This window comes from Thermobia domestica, chromosome 10 (assembly GCF_964235325.1).
Source record: "Thermobia domestica chromosome 10, izTheDome1.hap1.1, whole genome shotgun sequence".
NCBI classification, from domain to species: domain Eukaryota; kingdom Metazoa; phylum Arthropoda; class Insecta; order Zygentoma; family Lepismatidae; genus Thermobia; species Thermobia domestica.
The window spans coordinates 169,129,935-169,145,721 of NC_137463.1; the positions used below are offsets into that span (position 1 = coordinate 169,129,935).

The following is a 15,787-nucleotide window of genomic DNA, read 5'->3' on the forward strand; positions in this document are numbered from 1 at the left end:
AGATGAAGTCAAAGACCTCCGTGGTTCAGATCTGAAATTGATAAATAGAAGTACGAGCATGATTAGACAAAAGCAATTTGTGTATTGTTAGGCACCTGATAATTGAAGTAGTAGTATTTCTGTACTTCAGATTAGCAATATATTCAAATGAAGAAATCAAAATATTTAAATGAAATAAACTAAAAATAATAAATCCATTAAGTATAAAAGATAAAAAGATACAGGGCTTTTTAAATAGAACTCTTAGTTCGCACTGCAGCTTTTAAGCCCATGTCTCACGTGACAGAATGGATATAAATTGCAATATCTGTTCCATCCCTTTCCTGATGCAGTCTATAACTTGTAGAATTAGTTCTAAATTTTTCCTAGTTTTGATCAAGTTTTTAAAAATATTTTTAAAAATTCATGTTTTGCATAAATTAATTGTTCAATAAATCATAAATCAAAATAGTTTCTAATTTATTATCTAATTTTAAAAAATATCTAACAAAGTATATATTTCCACGAGTATTACAGTTTGAGCATCATCGTCTATTACATTCCAAAAGATCGTCGTGTTAGGGTTCAGATCCAGACAGAAATGCGCGGAAAGTACTTGGTAACGTGCATTTTTTTTTCTTTCTTCGAAAATAGCGTTCTATACTCATGAATACTTAACACTTCGGATATTACTGTTCAACATAACTTTCCCCTTTATACATCAAAATTACATTATACCATTTTCAAGTCGTCTGTCTTGTATATATATTGGTGCAAATTTTCTTATCTTACCAGTTTTGTATTTTCTTTTTTAAATACCATTTCTTCATAATTAATCTCATTCAAAGTACGAGTATGAGGTTCCTAGTAACTGCAAATTCGTAATAGTTCCTAATATATATTTTTAAGTAACGAAATTCATTCATTGTAATTCGAAAACGGATCAGTAATAGTAATTTAAGGAGCTGCATCTGAAATTTGATTTGTTCTTGAATCCTTCATTCTTTTTAAAAGATTTTTCTTTCTTATTTATACTTTTTAATAACATGTGCTATAGTGTGTCATTATACTCAAACTTCACTTCAAAATGCCTGAAATTGATAAATTCAACTGAATAATATGAAAATTATTCGGAGATTGAAAAAGTGGAGGAGATGATAGTACTTTGAAAAAACAGAAAGAAAAATCAAGAAAACAAGACTATGTTTGTTCGCCATAAATCTTACACGATTTGCGATTAATCTCACGACTTCATACCCAAGAGATTGTCTCTGACTTTTTTAGTGGACATTATTTATTTATTTATTTATTTATTTGTTTGTTTATTTGTGTACCATATACATTTCAGGTATCGAACGTATCCTGAAAGCACGTATGGAAATGGTTGAGAGCCGCACTGTTGATTGGGCTATGGGTGAAGCTATGGCATTTGGTTCTTTACTAAAAGAAGGAATTCATGTTCGTCTAAGTGGTCAAGATGTTGAAAGAGGCACATTCAGGTATGTATTCGTTTTTTGTCTGAGTTAATTGATTTTATTGAGTGCGATTAAATGTGTGCCATGTAGAACCGATTTAAGTTCTCTGAATTATCATTGTGGACAGGCGGTGCACCCTATATTGAATGATACTATTTTATTATGTTATTGATTCTCACTAACTGCTAAATACTTAACCATTATTTTGAACTCTTCGACGTATATATGTATTATTATAATTTTATTTGTAATCAGTGGTGACATTGAAATTATGTAACAGCCGGTTCTATGATTAGTATACTCATACGAAAGAAACAGGCAGCTGCCCAGCCAATATCATACATACTCCTGGAAATGGAACCCGTAAAAAACGCACGTACATTGCCTGTGAAAATCCTGTACAGACATTGAAAACTCACGTTTACAGGCGTACAACACATGCTCGATGGCTGTACTATTATTATTAGTACATGTTCGTAGACTTAAATTTGATTTGCACCACTCGCTGAGCGAAACAATACATTTATTATAAAAATATGTGTAATATATGGAAGAAAAAAGAAAACTAACCTTACTATTAGTGAAGAAAAATCTTTCTACATCTATGAACAAAAGTTCGTTCTTGATATTGGTAAAGCATACTAGCTGTACTGGAAGACTTCTGTCATTGTCAGATAATGTAAGGTTGTAAGTACACTTTCCGTGAAATTGAGTTATTAGGTGAAATATGTTGGGATCGAACCACAGAAGAGCGTGTAGGTAGTTTAATTAGTAAATATACTTGCAGATGATAGGATAAGTTTGTTTGGTATGTGTCATTGCATTAAATTGCATGAGAACGTTGAATCTTGTTTTTCGGTTTACTCGAGTTAGAAGATGTGATATACCAGTATGTTCCCCCGAGCTACTCATATAAACAAGTGTGTGTGTGTATATATTTATATTCAAAGAATCTCTAACCGAGTCAAGAAAGTGTATTTTTAAGGATATTTTGCAGACTAGTTCACGATACAAAGCGAACATATCTTCAAAGAGATTCTTGTAGTTGTCGGTCTTGTTATTTTCTAGGAAGGTAGCTGCTGCTTGTCAACGTTAGCAGCTAGCAATTGTTTTAAACTTGGGAACTCAGAAAATTTGTTTGAGGCCCCATGAAAACGCCCTCTTCAATTTTTGCTTCACTGAGTCGAAGGAATTTTTCATACAAGTACTTAAATGCTATGTCATTCTTATCCGTGGCTTTTACTAAGTTTTTGACAAGGCTGAGTTTGATGTGTAAAGAAATAATTATTTTATGGAATTCTGTCAATAATGGGTACTGTACATTCGTTTCTCCGATCTTGAAACATACTCATGGGGGCCAGTCTTTTTGTAGTGAAAATCGCTTGTTCTGCTGTTCCATAGACAAAGAAAACAGCAGTACTTTTTATATACTTGCTGTAGTTAAACCTCTCTAATAGCTGCTTTAGATTATGTAAGTCTCCTTCATGTATACAGGATATTCGATAGGTACAAATGAAGTTGGCTTCCGTTATATTCAGCAAAACCTCCTTGGTACTCAGTTTTGAAGCGTTTATAAACAAGCGCCAATTCATAAGGTTCACGTCCAATGCCGGGTGCTTATAGGTCAGCAATATGACAGCAGAACACAAGGCTTTCTTTCCTGAAGAAAAATTCGAATTGTTGAATCCTTGCAAAGTAATGTCACTCAAACATTTTCTTCGAGAAAATTTCACTGTCTTAAGTCGTAAGGTCAGTATCTATACTTTGCTTTTGGACAGATCCAAATCGCGAACAAGATCGTTCAGTACATCCATGTTTATTTATGTGGCTTAGATGCACCATAAAAGCACGAAAAGTCACCATCTTTACTGTCACGACACGCTGAACATTGACGATTGAAGGGATTCGCATACACATGGCCACCCTCCTCGTCTGAACTGATAGAGAGCTCTGTTGAAGGCTCTTAAATGGAAAAGACCTTAGTCATGCAAGACAGATCGTAAAGCAGGTGGTATGTTTGGATATTGCACTGTTCACTTCTTTTTCTTGGTGTTGCTCAGAAATTTGTCGCACCCCCACTTTCTCGTTGTGTTCCCTACAAAAATTGGTAGCACCGTACAAAAATAAGTAATTCGTAGGCTCCCCCCAAATCATGGGCGCCTTGCCTTTCGTTTACCACTAACCCACTGTGAAAGATTTACTGCCCAAGTACGGTAGTATATGTGTGAGGCCCAGCCTTTATCGTGGTCGCCTATATTACAACCAAAATACGAATGATACATTGTATTAACAATTGCACTAATGGTCTTTTCCTGTGCAGCAAAAGTCACTTCAACACAAATGTAACAAAAGTTGTTAGGACTATTAACGCAATTACGAGCCATTGCTATTGGTGAATTTTCACTCAGTTACTTGCGAATGGTTCACAAAATACTGACAGGTACTGTGACGGAACGCGTCTATACACAACTTATTGCACTATCTCAAGGCATTAGTTTCGCGACGCACTCAATTAAAACGTTAAGTTGTGGTACACTCTTACAGTATTGCTATTCCCTGCATACAGGGCAATACTTTCGACATAACTTTTATTTGATAACTCAGCTTACTTTTCTTTTCAGTCATCGTCATCATGTTCTACATCACCAGAAGGTAGACAAGTCCACGTACCGCCCCTTGTGTTACTTGTATCCTGACCAAGCACCCTACACAGTTTGCAATAGTTCTTTATCCGAGTTCGGTGTGTTAGGTAAGTAGTTCTTTCTTTACTCTATTAAGGAACACATGATTAATTCATACCAATTAATCAAATAAAGTTAATACTGTAGGCTCTGGTATACTCACCTCTTATTTGGGAAGTTCTGTTCTGTTTCTTGGCCATAATAATGTTTTCTTTTGTCATATCAGATAGTACGTTCAGGTCTAGAGATACTTGTACTTACATCCTTTGCGAATAGAGATACGTAAGGTAGACATAATCAGGGGCCACATACGGTAGGTTACTACCGGGTTCTCTCTATTCTATGTCTAATTTTTTTATGTAGAAAAATTTTATTGAAGATCTGAAAAACAACCCAAAAGTCTATATTTAAAAAATTGAGAGGTGAGTTTTTAATAATAAATATTTTTTTATAAAATATTTTTGAAGTTGTTAATAAAATAAACTATCTTATTTGAATTTTTGTTTATAACTTACTTACATTTGATAGCTTAAAAAATTAACGATTTCTTTAATCAAAACCTGGGTACAAATTACATTATTGAACAAGTTGCAAGAGAAACCATTCTTACTACTCTAGCAAGAAAGACTGCCACTTAACCTAAACTCCGCAAAACCATAAGAAGAAATGTAGATAGGCGTTGATCAGAGATAAGATATTGAGGATTCGTATATAGGAAACTTTAAAAAAAAAAATAAAATAAAATAAAAATAAAAAAAAAAATAAAAAAATAATAATAATAATAATAATGAGTATATATATTAAAATGCTCATATTTGTTCTTTCTATACATTATGAGTTTAACTTGTGCGTTTAAACATTGCGGCTATGATGCATACTCTGAAAATCTGTGTACTAAAACATAAATTTGTGTACGTTCTGACATAGGCTTCAACGGATTCTATAGCAGCAGGTTCTGGCCTTTCTTGTTTACGATTCGTACCCGAAATTTTCGTGCCATATTTCTGCTTTGGCCCAAATAAAGTAATTTCTCAATGGCTCTGAACTTTAAGATCATTCCCTAGTACGGCCTTAACTTGTTCTTATATTAATTATACATTTTATAAGTATTGTATGCAAAATAATTTTCCATAACTTTCCTCTCAAAATGTTGGTAACCATTCTAGGTATCACTGAAATAATGCATGACCGCCCTTGGCCTTTCTAAATTTGCAGGTTTTACAGTCCTTCATTTAATGTTGTGCAATCTTTCTAACTTTCTTCGACTATTTCAAATTGCTTTCAGACGAGGATTATATCAAATGTGTAATTAATAAACATGTAATATAGTTGTACTAACATTTTCTAAGCGCATGTAACACATTTAACAACTAGTTTGCTCAGGTATACTTGACCGTATTTAGTATACAGTACATGTATATTTGTAATTCTAGGGTTTGAAGTTGGTTACTCAATGACAAATCCAAACGCTCTAGTATGTTGGGAAGCTCAGTTTGGAGATTTTGCTAATACCGCTCAGTGCATAATTGACCAGTTCATTGCATCGGGACAAGCTAAGTGGGTTCGTCAGTCTGGAATTGTAATGCTTTTGCCACATGGCATGGAAGGAATGGTAAGTGTACTTCCTCAAATATAATATAGTATGCATATTACTACCGATAGAATTACTACAACTTTCAAGTGTTCAGATGCAGACTGCTGCTTTAATAGGAAAGCCTCACTTGTAAGCGTGTCAATTGAAATATCGAATGTGGTGAATACTTCCTAAAACATAGGTCTAAACCTTCTGGACATTTTCTTTGAAGTGAAATCATTGAAATTAAATTTGTAAGCACACATTTTGGGACTACTTCTCGTTCCCTGTATTTATAAGATTTGTAACAGGTTGACGATCCATGCTTTTGTATAATTTAAATTTCAAGTGTTTGGAAAGAACATATGGTAACAGAATGCGAGTTTTGAGTTACTGGACGTTTCTGGGAGAACTGCCATAAATTTCTAAATTACTTATAGCAGATATGATTTACATACACATTTCATGTCTTGAGTGTAGCCTATTAATTTCCGTTCGAACATTTTTACTGTATTATTTTGTAATTTTCTTTCCATTCTGAAAGGATTTACAAAGAATTGAACGACGACAAAAATATTACGAGGCCCCTTTTCCCATTATAGTTAAAAATAAAATTAACATTTCTTACAATGGATAATTTCAATATAAATTTTCACATTATATAAATCCACGATCTCTGTTTTGTGTATGAAATAACAATTTCCATTTTAAGTTTATTTATGTTTTGACTGCATATTATGCAACAAGTATTGTTTTTTTTTTCTTAAATAAATCATCTTTCTATATTACAGGGCCCAGAACATTCGAGTGCCAGGCTTGAGCGATTCTTGCAGTTGTCCTCAGACGATCCTGAGTACTTTCCTCCCGAGAGTGAAGAATTTGCTGTGCGACAGCTACATGATATTAACTGGATTGTAAGTATTGTTAATTCAAAGTAAGTAATTTTCATGTTTGTAGTTTCACTTTATTCCTAAAATGTAAGTGAAACCCATTTAGCGATAATAACGAAAAAACGCAGGGAAAATTGCAGTGTAAAACTTTAAAGTGTTACTTTATTATTATCATTATTATTATTATTATTATTATTATTATTTATTATTTATTATTTATTAACACATGAATGGCTGTACGTGCATAATTTTAGAAGTAAAATATCTTCATTATAATGACTATTTTGCGGAAAGCGTATATTGCTAGAATATACCATACTGTGGCCAAATTTTTTGTACTTTCTTGGCTATGAATGAAGCTTGTGTTTATATAAATTAGCAATATGAATGCACTAAATAGAAACAAATGATTCACTGTTTTAAAATAAAAACAACATATTTAAACAAGATACAATATTAGTAAATGTAGTCTGGTGTAAGTCAAAAGTATAGGGTTAGTTAAAAATAACTAAGTATTAAAAAACTGTTATAAATTTTTAATATTTATTTATTAGAAATACATGTGCATGTTCTTCGTTTAAGTAAGAAAAAAATAATATGTTAAAACTCAGCATAGGCACCTGTGTTGTTAATCAGCTTCTCGAACGGCCAGAAATACATACAATTGATACTTCCCTGAAGGAAGTCAGTTGGAATGTTTGGTAATAACCTCTTGAATCCGTGTCTTCAATTTCTTCACTGTGTGAGGTTTGGACATGTGTAGCCCCACAAGAAAAAAATCGTATGAAATGAGATCTGGACATTTTCCTGTACCTGTACGTTCCACGCCATCCAAGCCAACGTCCAACTTCTGATCCAACCACTCGCGAACAATTAACAACAAAGTAGGGTGGTGCACTATCTTGCATGAAAATGTTCATTAATGTTTTCCCATTTCGAATTGTAGTTCTCACGTAATTTTGAAGCATCTGAAGGTAGCGATGTCGGCATTCATGGTATCACGCAGAAGCTACGAACCAACGAGTTGCGTCGCCGTCATTCCCTACACGGTCACTGTGGGACGAGTTTGCATTCCCTTAAGTCATTTGGGGATCATTATCTCGTGATGCCCAGTAATGTTTCGGCGGTTGACAAAAGCCCCAACATGAAATAGGGTCTCCTCACGCCACAGGATGCTTTTAAACAGTTGTGGCATATCTTCGTCCCAGGCCAGCATTAATTATGTGAATTTCATCCTTCGATGACAGTCCTTGAATTTCAACTCTTGTACATAATGGGTTTCCATGGATGAAAATTGAGTTCTTCATACAGCAGCACAAGTATTGCATGCCTTAACAATCCACCTTCATGAGCTGGCTGGTACGTTGATTTTTTTCGGGCTCTGGGTAAACATTTCTGTAGCTCTTACCACATTTTCATCCGATCGTGATGGATGGGCAGGTACCACTTCTTTACGTCTTTTACAGAGCCTGTGTTCACTAATTTTGTGTGGGAGTTCTTAATTGTCTCAGGTGAATTGTAGCATTCACCCTATCCATTGTACGCCACCGTCTCTGCATTAACATGATCGATTTTTACACTTCGTAACACGCAGCGATTTATGCTCACTCATAAACAGATAAGGTGTATGCCATGTTTGTTTATATTGCGCGTACTGCTTCCAGCGGTCAACGATTGAACTGAGTAAAGCAGGCAGTGTGAAACCTTAATATATACTTGATATTATGCCACTGTTTTCAACGTAAAATCAGTAATATTATAATTTTTATAATTGACTTTATGGCGTATATAATCCAGAGATTCAATGCCGCATTCCCAGAACTCTCAATTGACTTCTGCTTTAGCCAACTGAACCCAGTTTCTACTTTATATTTCTGTGAGACCCATCCTAATATTGTTCGTTCATCTGCACCTAGGTCTTCCTAATGGTCTTTTTCCGATTGGCTTTACTGTTAGGTAAACATTATAAATTATGCAGTTCCTCGTTACGAAGTTTCGCTATTCCCCGTTCCTGTCCCTCTTGGGCCGAATATTCCCTTAGGATTGTATTCTCAAATATTTTCAGTCTGCGTTCTTCCCTGAAAGTAAGCGCCCATGTTTCGCAACCGTACAGTACAACAGGCATAATTATCGTTTTATATATTTTAAGCTTTAAATTCTTCGACAGAATTCACGAAGACCAAAGATATTGGACTGAATAATATCATGAAATCCCTGTTTTCAGTCCCCAGACAGAAAATGCATGTGGTTTACAGGCGCTTGTGCATGCGCCTGAAAATGGAACACTTTTAAACGCATAAGACAGGTATCGAATTTTTCACTATCATTGCATGTTCATTTCACGGAAACAGGTAGTTTTCATGTTGATAGGGTTGCAACCTTGCAACGTGAAAAATGCGTGTAAACAACATGTAGATAGTGGAAAAACATGTACGTAACCGGCATATTCCATGTAGTTGACATATACGTTACCTCATGAGGATCTGACGACAGCTGCTTTTCATTTGATAAAAATGTAATTGACATGTTAAATACATGTGAAATACAGGTGTTAGCGAATTAGTGGGCGTGTTAGCGGAATATATATGTAAAGTACATCGCATTAAGTACTACACATGTCTCAGGACCTTGCATATATGCATGACAAACTGGAGACTTTGTGCCTGAATATTACATGTTTCCTACACCTGTCTAACATTAAAGATTCACTCCAATCAACCTTGTTCATTGCATGCGCCTGTTTAACCCATTTATTGGCAATCATGATCATTGCATTTCCCGTTTACCTGCACATTACCTGTACATTGCATATAAGTGGGTTCACACTTCGCATGTACATGGAGATAATACAGGCAATGTGTTCAGTTGTAATCCCATGTATTAGACTGTGTCAGGATCTTGTATAGTGAATGTCGAATTAGAGACTTGTGCCTGAATATTGCATGTTTCCTATGCCTATAACGTGAATGTTTAGCTCCAATCCACCTTGTTTACCACATGTATCTGTTTAATCCAGTTATTGACAATCATGATCATTTCATGTTCCCGTTTACCTGTACATTGCCTGTACACTGTACGTAGGGGAGTTACACACTTCGCAGGTACACGAAAATGATAAATGTAAAATGACATGTGCTACATCATGCGTTTTCTGTGCTATACGCTAATACATGGTATTTGCATGTAATGCGAATGTCACACATGTATATTACATGTTGATAAACAGGCACCTTCCTTATACTTTTCATTCTTACTCTATTGCGAATGTTGTCAACAATCCATTTAAGGTACTACTTTACATGCACATATTCCCTCCATTTATTTGCATGTAAGTGACTATGTGTACATTGCATGTTCTCATTTTAATGTACAGGCTCTGTATAACGCTTGTTTCCGTGCAAAATTTCCAACAGAAGTTTAATACTTTTTCGACATGCATATCACCTGAGGACAATGTACCTGTAATATTTTCTTTACATCCCTCCACAAAGGCTTTGGTTTCTCACGACCCACGTCTGCCCCACGTGCTGGACCTCATTGACCTACTGGACCACCACGCAGCTCCTCCTTCAAAAGGCAGAAGATGTGATGATCCGATGCCATCAAATCAGGGCTTTACGGTAAACGGGGAACCAACTCAAAGCCAAGCTGATGTATGGAGTACGAACACCCCATTAGACAGCAGTTCTCCTTACTTTTGACGGATTTTAGGTTTCAGTTTGTCCTACAAGACTGCACAATAACTTTTACAGTTTTTCTATGTGACCCTGTGGCTTGTTCTTTGCTGACGGCTGTAGTGATGCGTAGTCCTACTTCCACGTTACTCCAAGTATACACGTGGTGACATCAGACACACCCAGTTCATTTATTCCTGCGAAAACACTTAATTGCTTTCAGCTTTATGATTTACCCTCGTATATAGTAAAATACATTTCTGAAGAAATGTTCTTTAGTTGAACGTGTCCTAATTTTTTCTGTGGTTCTTATTGGACGAAATTAGATTTTGCCTCCTTGTGGACGTTTTGAAATTAAGCATAATGGATAGTATATAACATCAGAAATTGTTAGCCTTAAAAGTAAAGATAGAAAAGACTTACTCGTGATCATTTTGATAATGTTTTTTTCGTTTACAGGTGGCCAATTGTTCTACCCCAGCAAATTATTTCCACATTCTTCGACGACAAATTGCTCTTCCCTTCCGCAAACCTCTTATTATAATGACACCAAAGGCACTCCTACGACATCCAGAGGCTAGATCCAGCTTTGACGAAATGGTTGAAGGAACAGAATTTCAGAGGTAAATCCGCTGTAATAATGAGTTTTGGGTGCTGTAGGATCTATATCTAGTAAGATTAATTTTGTGGTCCATTAAGGGCAGTCCGTAAATACATTGTGAAGTAAGTGCTGAACCCGAAGAGAAAGTATAATTTTGAAGTGCAGAATCTTTCTGCTTCTTTTATTGTACTTAACTATTAGAATTCAATGGGTAAGAGAGGATAATACTTAAGATTTTGATAATACTTTACTAATAAAATAGTCACTTATTGTCAAAGCTCCTTTGTGGGCGGGTAGAATGTCCTAGTTAACTTTTTTTTCCATTCTAGGACTTTTTGACATTTGTTTTACACTGTTACATCCCTTAAAACACTGGCCATAACTTTTATGACATGAATATACTCCACTATTTTTGGTGCAGGGCCACTGGCTTCCATCCACTGCTTTTATTGCTGTTTCGTTTCTGGCGTGTAGTGGGGGACTCTGCTACAGTAACAAATCGGCACACAAAATCGGTTGGATTCTTTTTAAAACAATCCAAACATTGCAAAGAAATAAGTTTTCGCATTTGTTCTTGGTAATTAATCAGTGGACAAAGCTTTCTAATATTTAATGCTTCATGTAAAGTGTACCATACTCTTTCTTCTGATATGTCTATGGAGTCAGCTATGTCGCACGCTGTTAATTGACGATCGTGTAATAACATATTGTACACTTTATCGGTGTTTTCATTTGTGATTGCAGTTTTTGGACATTCGTTACGTGAATAATATTCAAGAGAAGTACAGCCACGTTTTAATTCAGCCGCCTATTTCTTTACTATTAAAAATGATTCCTTATTGTAACGTTATATTTATGGTACATTCCTGCCCACAGTTCGCGTAATTTTTAGCTATATCAACACGGTGAAATTGCATTAAATAAGACGCACCACCTTGTATCACTAACTTTTATTATCCTCAAAACTTCATTAATAATACTTTTCTTTTTCGGTGGTTGTCATAGCAACATTTAAATAAACGACTATCTGCTATGCGGTAACTAAGAGCATCGAATATACACATAAAATCAACATATATCTTCAGCTACTAAGATTAAATCTTATTTCTTTCTCTTTAGAATCAACAAGATAAAAATTCTTTTCTTCTACACGACAGATTGTGTACTTTTATGCACCGTTGCCCAAAACTAAGATATAAAAATAGAAGAAATTCATAAAATAGATATACAATATCGTTGTATATATGGCTCCCGACGATGACTTCTTGAATTGGTTACAATTTAACAAAGAATCCTGGACCGTTACTTATTTTTATATGTATGGTTACATTACTTTCCGAATAGCTCTCCTATATATTACAATACATGTATGTATTAATTTCATTTTATCTTATTCTTATATTCATTTAACAATTAATTCCATTTTATTTTTATAAACGTATCAACAAAGAGGACTTATTCAAAACGCAATTAATTTATTTAATTATTCAGGTCCTAAGGCATATTCTTTAGTTCAGTATCGTCGGAGCTCATAAACGAATCAGCTCAGTATATGTTGACATACTATATAACTTATTTCTTCCATTTGGGCAATGATCAACAACATTTGTGTCGCTGCATAGATGTAAATAGCATAGAATTCAGAAGAAATATGAATTACAAAGGAATTATAATACATTAAATGAAATAAAACAAAAATCAATTAAATATGTTTTGTCGGACGCCACAACATTAAGCTTAAGTTACATTGCCAAAGGGTTCGGTTAAGTTGCATTGTACTCTACAATCTTGTGTACCGTCCTGCCTATTATGTACTTCAACGGTATTCCGATTTCTATTTTGATAATTTCTGCCACCTATGAATCTATTATGAAATCCATTTTGTGGAAAGTTAAACTTACTGTTCGCTTGATTCCTAAATGTATTACGATTATTGTTTCTGTTTCTCCTAAAATTAGATTCAGTTTTATTACCGGTAAAATTAGGTTTAGTTCTATTCTCGTTACAATGGAATCTATTATTATTTCTAGCGTTAAGATAACCTTCTTCCCTGACATTAATGTTGCGAAGGTACATAACTAACTTGATTAGGATTAGTATTGGCTTGATTACGATTACTATTCGCTTGCAACATAGATTGACTTTCAAAATTTTGCACTATCATAATAAGGTGATTAAAATTAACGCATTGTGCAGAAATCAACATTTGTTGTAATTTAAAAGGTAACGAGATTCGGATTGATGCTATTACTCTTGATTCCTGTTGATATGGATTAATTAATTTCAACTCATTATATACGGATATTACAAAATCAGTGACGCTCTTATCCAATTTTGGGTTATAATGTCTATTTCGAACTAAGGCATCTCTATTGGCCAACATGAAATCATTTTCAAAATTAGAAAGTAAAGCATTTTTAAAATCTAGATAATTACGCAAATTACTTCGGATTGCTTTGAACCATACGGAACACGGTGGTAATAAAATATGAGGCAGAATTTTCAACAATTTGGATTTATCTATTCCCAATGAATCACTCTTCCTCGAACTTTTCTAGAAATGTGCTAGCCGGGATGTCATCTGATCTTCCACTAAATTCTGTTAGGGATCTAATTTCACTAAATCCAAAATGATTATTTTTACTATTATGCTTACAATGTTTGGAATTCACGGGAATGTTCTTCCGGCGGTGAGATGAATGATTCCTTCTCCCATTTCTCTCTATACTAGCTTTCCTATCATCCTTGTCTGAGTATCCTTCGGATGAATTACTATCCTCCACTACTACTCTGGATCCATATGATATGGCTCAGTTGATAGTGGGGATCTATCATCATTTGAGTACTAAATTTCTCTTTGATCGCATTTACTTCTTGCAATTCCCGGATCTGACTAGTATGCTCATTAACTAAGGTTTCCGCAACTTCTACCGAAGTTTGTACGTCAGTAAATCGATGTAAAATCTGCTCCATCTTGTAATCTGCTTGTTCTAATTTGAAGTGTATTTGTTGGTTTATTTGTTCCAATTTACTATCCATTTTAGTGTCCATTTGATTAGTTATTTGTTCAAACTTAACATTTATGGATTGTGTTAGTTGCTCCAGCTTGGTATCCATTTTAGTGTCCATTTGATTAGTTATTTGCTCAAACTTAACAGTTATCTGTTGGGTTAGTTGTTCCAACTTGGTGTCCATTTTTTGCGGTTGCTGCGACATTTGCTGATCAAGCTGTCTTATAAGATCAGCCACGTTCGGTGATGAGTTCATACCAGATAGCTCTGTATCACCACCTTCTTCATGTATATTTTCACTTCCAGAAACATTCATTTTGATGTTTCTATAAATTCTTTTCTTACTTCAGAGTAAAGTATACTCCGTGTTGAAAGCTATGATGAGACTGCTTTACTGAACTTCAAACTAATCTCAGGGTCCCAGGTTCGATCCCGGGCGGAACCACCATCTATAATGTAACGTTATATTTATGCTACATTCCAGCCCACAATTCGCGTAATTTTTAGCTATATCAACACGGTCAAATTGCATTAAATAAGACGCACCACCTTCTATCACTATTACCTTTTATTATCCTCAAAACTTCATTAATAATACTTTTCTTTTTCGGTGGTTGCCATAGCAACATTTAAATAAACGACTATCTGCTGTGCGGTAACTAAGAGCATCGATTATACACATAAAATCAACATATATCTTCAGCTACTAAGATTAAATCTTGATTCTTTCTATTTAGAATCAACAAGATAAAAATTCTTTTCTTCTTCTACACGACAGATTGTGTACTTTTATGCACCGTTGCCCAAAACTAAGGTATAAAAATAGAAGAAATTCACAAAATAGATATACAATGCAACAGTTAGCAAACATCATGCACATCTCTGTAGGCTCAGTGGAAACCATTGTGCATGAACACTTGGGATTCAGAAAGGTTTCAGCGCGATGGATACCAAAGTGTTATCTCGTGAACATCAGAAAGACAGAGTTCGATATTCAGGGGCTGGTTTGGAGGTTATAGGGACAGACCTCAAACAGTTCTGTGATAGATTTGTGACAATGGATGAGACGTCCCACCACTATGATCCCGAGTCAAAACGGCAGAGCATGGAGTGGCGGCGCAGCAGTTCGCCTCCCCCATGCAAGTTCAAGGTGCAAGCATCAGCACGCAAGGATATGGTCAATTTTTTGGGATACGAAGGGTGTGCTTCTTATTGACCTCCTGGAGGTTGAACACACCATCACGGGGGCCTATTATGCAGCCCTAATCCTTAAGTTACGCGAAGCAATCAAGGAAAAGCGACGCGGGATGTAGCAAACAGTGCTGTTCCACCAAGATAATGCTCCGGCTCACAAAAGCTCTTTCTGGTGCCGCAATCCATGCTGCTGGTTTTGTGTTGGAACATCCTCCCTACTCACCCGACCTCGCCTCTAGTGACTTTCATTTGTCCCCAAAGTTGAAGGAGCACTTCAAGGGGAAGAAGTTTACTCAAATGCAGCTGTTATTGAAACTGTGAAGAAATGGCTCACTGCTCAGCCAGAGACTTTCTTTAAAGCTGGCATAGTGGCTTTACAGCATAAGTTGAAGAAGTGCATTACTATGAAAGGAGACTTCTTGGAAAAATAATACTCCTTATAAGTCAGGGACAATAATTGAACCACCCTCGTATATATATATATATATATATATATTAAAAACTATACTTACAATGTGTTACAGTTTCAAGGACCTAACGTCCTCTTCATCAGACACAAACACTATAGTTTTTAATATATTTCATTCTGCTCTGGTCAGAACTGTTTTATTTGTTACTCTACTTATCCAGAGCCATGGAATTTGTTCATATATATATATATATATATATATATATATATATATATATAATGTGTGTGTGTGTGGAGGGG

General features: G+C 35.1%; 1 protein-coding gene across 12 annotated transcripts in view; it reads left to right on the top strand.

Moving 5' to 3' along the window:
• The window catches only part of Ogdh (oxoglutarate dehydrogenase Nc73EF), a 208,112-nt gene that overhangs the window by 166,280 nt on the left and 26,045 nt on the right, over positions 1-15,787 (top strand). For all 12 annotated transcript variants that reach the window (XM_081728728.1, XM_081728727.1, XM_081728731.1 and 9 more), the window contains 5 exons: positions 1,328-1,478; positions 4,076-4,203; positions 5,569-5,747; positions 6,500-6,622; positions 10,732-10,895. In XM_081728728.1, the coding sequence (XP_081584854.1) occupies positions 1,328-1,478; positions 4,076-4,203; positions 5,569-5,747; positions 6,500-6,622; positions 10,732-10,895 (745 nt within the window). The remainder of the gene's footprint in view (positions 1-1,327; positions 1,479-4,075; positions 4,204-5,568; positions 5,748-6,499; positions 6,623-10,731; positions 10,896-15,787) is intronic.